At 37.5% G+C, this 4060-nt stretch overlaps 1 protein-coding gene across 1 annotated transcript; it reads left to right on the forward strand.

Annotated features, from left to right (window-relative positions):
- The first annotated feature begins 1578 nt into the window (after positions 1-1578).
- Positions 1579-3596, forward strand: LOC111888853 (UDP-glycosyltransferase 88B1). The gene is made up of 2 exons (XM_023884979.3): positions 1579-1690; positions 1817-3596. Exon 2 carries the CDS (start codon positions 1901-1903, stop codon positions 3317-3319), a length of 1419 nt encoding a protein of 472 aa, XP_023740747.1. The 5' UTR covers positions 1579-1690; positions 1817-1900; the 3' UTR covers positions 3320-3596.
- The last annotated feature ends 464 nt before the right edge of the window (positions 3597-4060 follow it).

Raw genomic sequence — 4060 nt, forward strand, 5'->3', positions numbered from 1 at the left:
TGAGATTCAACAATTTCATCTCAAAATCTGGGATGAAGATGAACATGGGTGAAAAAGAAAGACAATGAGAGAGAGTAATATTTTCAAAATTAATTTTGATTAATTATTATGTATGTTAATTTTTATCCTTTAACTACCCTTGTAATTTATTGTAAAAAGTCAATGTTACCATTGAAATTGTTAATAATTACAAATATGTCATGTTTGATCTAGGTCATTAAAAATTTTTATCTAACGTTCTACTTTTAGTTATCGGGTTCTCATGAAACTTTAGGTTCTCAAATGATCCTTCCTCTTTCTTTCTTTCTTTCTTTCTCTCTCTCTCTCTCTCTCTCTCTCTCTCTATATATATATATATATATATATATATATATATATATATATATATATATATATATATATATATATATATATATATATATATAATTGGTTGATTTCAACTAGAATTTACCCTAAACAAAATGGTTAAAAGGTAAAATTCAAGGGTGAATATTGTAATATTGTGCCAACCGCCGTTGGGGCGTATCAGGTATTGTGGGATTATCCACAATCCATATCTACAAATGCTTCTTCTAGGTAGCTAGTTGCCCATTTTTTTTACAAAAATACGTTTACTAATCACTACTCTCTTTTTACTTATCTCTAAAGTTCCATACCCACCACCCTTTTATATCGTCCTATCGTGTCATCCTCATAACTCTTGCACTTTTTGAAAACGGCAAAGTGTGTATGTGTGATATTATACTCTCAAATAGGATGGATCTATTTGGTCATGTTCAAATGTCATTCCGAGGCTCTCAAGCCCTTTCTTTATAGCAAATATAAAGGGATATAGCAAAAAATTTATATTGCATTGAGCAAAGATCATATGAATTATGGGTAGACCGCTAGAAAATGAAAGTGTGGTTGCATAACTAGTTTGGGAAAATGACTTAAAAGCCCAACGAAGTTTCCAAACCATTCAAAAAACCCCAATCAAGTTTTGTTGGTTCAAAAAAACCCAACGAACTTAACATTTTATCTAAAAAGTCCAATAAAGTTCCAAACCGTTCAGAAAATCTCAATTTTGTTTTGCTTAAGTTCGTTGGGCTTTTTTTGAACAGTCAAAACATGATTGAAGTTTTTTAAACGTTTTGGAAACTTCGTTGGTCTAACAAGTCATTTTTCCGATACGGTAATAAGTCACGTCATATGTTTCTCTTATTTGAATTTCAGGAAAGTATAACTTAGTTGGGCTTTTTAGACAAAATGTTAAGTTTGTTGGGTTTTTTTGAACAGACAAAACATAATTGAGGTTTTTTAAACGGTTTGGAAACTTAATTGGACTTTTAAGTCATTTTCCCTAACTAGTTTCAACAAGAACTTTTATGACGACACAACGCAAGGGTGCGTTATAACTATGTGGAGGCTTTATAACCAAGGATGAAGGAACACCCCCACATGGCGTGATGAGGATGTGCATGGTGAAATTAAAGGTGAGGCATACCACAAACCTTCACGTTCATCTTTTCTTTCATTTGCTTATGCTTATTTGACGTTGATTACACGACTCCCTTCTAAAGTAGTGGAGACAAGAAACTTATCTATAAACACCACTGACCGCTCCCTTGTAAAGTAGCGGGAGAAACTAAACTTACGTGGGTGGAGTGACACCTACCTAGTAGCCTTAATATCAACAAAATAAATCAGGGTGAGTTGTTCTGTTAGACTGTGTATTATCTTATATTGTCCACTCGTCTTTATTAATTCTTAGCTTTCAAGTCTACCCTCAATTACTCTTTAGAACTCTACTTACATATTCACGTTTCTTCTTTAGGTACGTATCATTATCCGACTTCCTTTTAAGTTCTAAAACTCCTTAACTTTTCACACACACAACACACATACACACCGATCAGAAATGGAATCTATGACGGTGGTTCTGTATCCTTCTCCGGGAATAGGCCACCTGGTTTCCATGGTGGAGCTCGGAAAGCTCATTCACACCCACCACCCTTTACTCTCTATCCTCATCCTCATAACTCCGGCACCTTTTGAAACCGGTTCCACCGACAAATACATCAAAACCGTCTCTGCCACCATCCCTTCCATCATGTTCCACCACCTCCCCACCATCGCTATTCCACCAGACTTGTCGTCTGATTTCGTCGCACTTAATTTTGCGATCCCACAGCTTTACAACCCAATTTTCCACAACACACTCGTAGCCATCTCGGAGAAATCCACCATCAAAGCTGTGATCCTTGATTTCTTTACCAACGCTGCTTTCCAAGTCGCTAAAAGCCTCCAGTTACCCACTTACTACTTCTATACCGGCGGCGCTTCCGGTCTCTGTGTGTTCTTATATATGCCCACCATCAACAACATCACTTCTGATTCTATTAAAGATCAAAATATTTACTTTGATATTCCTGGAGTGCCTCCAATCCATTCTTCCCATTTTCCCGCAGCTGTGGTTGATAAAAAAGGTACAGCGTATGAGAACTTCATAAACACTGCCAGAAACATGGCAGAATCCTCCGGCATCATTACAAACACCTTTGTTGGGTTCGAAGAAAGAGCTGTTGCCAGTCTCCGGGACGGTAAATGCATCTCCGACGGTCTAACTCCGCCTATTTATTTCATCGGACCTTTGATTGCCGGTGGAAATCATGTGGATCCTAGCGAAAACGAGTGCTTAAAATGGTTGAACTCACAACCGAGTAAAAGTGTAGTGTTTTTATGCTTTGGGAGTTTGGGTGTTTTTAAGAAAGAGCAGCTGAAGGAAATAGCGATTGGGTTGGAGAGAAGCGAGCAAAGATTTTTGTGGGTGGTGCGAGATCCGCCACCAGATGAAGAAAACGAGTCGAATTCCGGTGGTGGTAAAGAGCTCGATCTTGATGCTATTCTTCCTGAAGGGTTTTTAGCCAGGACTGCAGATAAGGGACTGGTAGTGAAAAATTGGGCACCTCAACCGGTGATACTTGGTCATGACTCGGTGGGTGGATTTGTGAGTCACTGTGGGTGGAACTCAGTGCTTGAAGCGGTGGCAGCTGGGGTGCCAATTGTCGCATGGCCGTTGTATGCAGAGCAGAAGATGAACCGGGTGTATTTGGTGGAAGAAATGAAGGTGGCACTGGCGGTGGATATGTCGTCGGATGGGTTTGTGACGGCGACAGCTGTGGAGGAAAAGGTGAAGGAGTTGATGGAGGGTGAAGAAGGGAGAGTAGTGAGGGAACAGATATTAGAGATGAGTGAAAGGGCAAAAGCTGCGACGGAGGACGGTGGCTCCTCCCGGGTTGAGTTCTTTAAATTAACCAATTCTTGGACCGCCCTGTAGCGTGATTGACTGCAGTTCTATGTGTTTTTAATACTTTCAAGAATTGATATCGATTCTTCAAGTAATAACTGGAGGAATCCGTATTTTCTTTAAAAAAAAAGAAGAAAATAAATAGGATGTCAATTCCTCAATTCCCACCAGAAACTGCAACCTCGTGACTATTAAATAGCAATGTACTCTCTAAATCTTCCTCTTCATTTTTTTAACATGCTATCTTTAACTTCATTCACCTTACATGCTAGATTTGTTATGCCTTAATAAAAGACAATTTCAAATATATTGTTGTTATAAAAAAAAATGGATAATAGACTGAAACCATACCATTATAAAGTATTGATTTTTAAAGTAATTTGGAACTCCTAGAGAAGAATATATATATGCAAGTGATCTCACGCTTCATTTCATTGGGGTGATGCATCAGGTTTTATACCCATATGGAGTGTGAGGTTGAAAGTTCGATTCCTTTAAACTATCTCTTGTTGTGATAAATGTGAGAAATTTTTGGGTTTGTCTTGTAAGAAGCTCGAACCTGAGGTGCTCGTTGAAATATTGCGAGTAGGATTCCACTTAATTCATTTGCGGTTTCCATATATATAGGGTTATGTTATTTTGTTTTCACTATCTATTGTGTGCATATATGATTGATTCTGGACCAATCATTTTAGTTATTTAAAGAAAATAATTAATGCATATTTCATGTTGAATATATAATAGATATTAATTACATCTTCAGCATTTAAT

The sequence above is a fragment of the Lactuca sativa genome, chromosome 2, assembly GCF_002870075.4.
Source record: "Lactuca sativa cultivar Salinas chromosome 2, Lsat_Salinas_v11, whole genome shotgun sequence".
NCBI lineage: Eukaryota > Viridiplantae > Streptophyta > Magnoliopsida > Asterales > Asteraceae > Lactuca > Lactuca sativa.

Coding starts and splice junctions, on each gene's coding strand:
- LOC111888853 (XM_023884979.3), top strand. CDS start 1,901: ATGGAATCTATGACGGTGGTTCTGTATCCTTCTCCGGGAATAGGCCAC.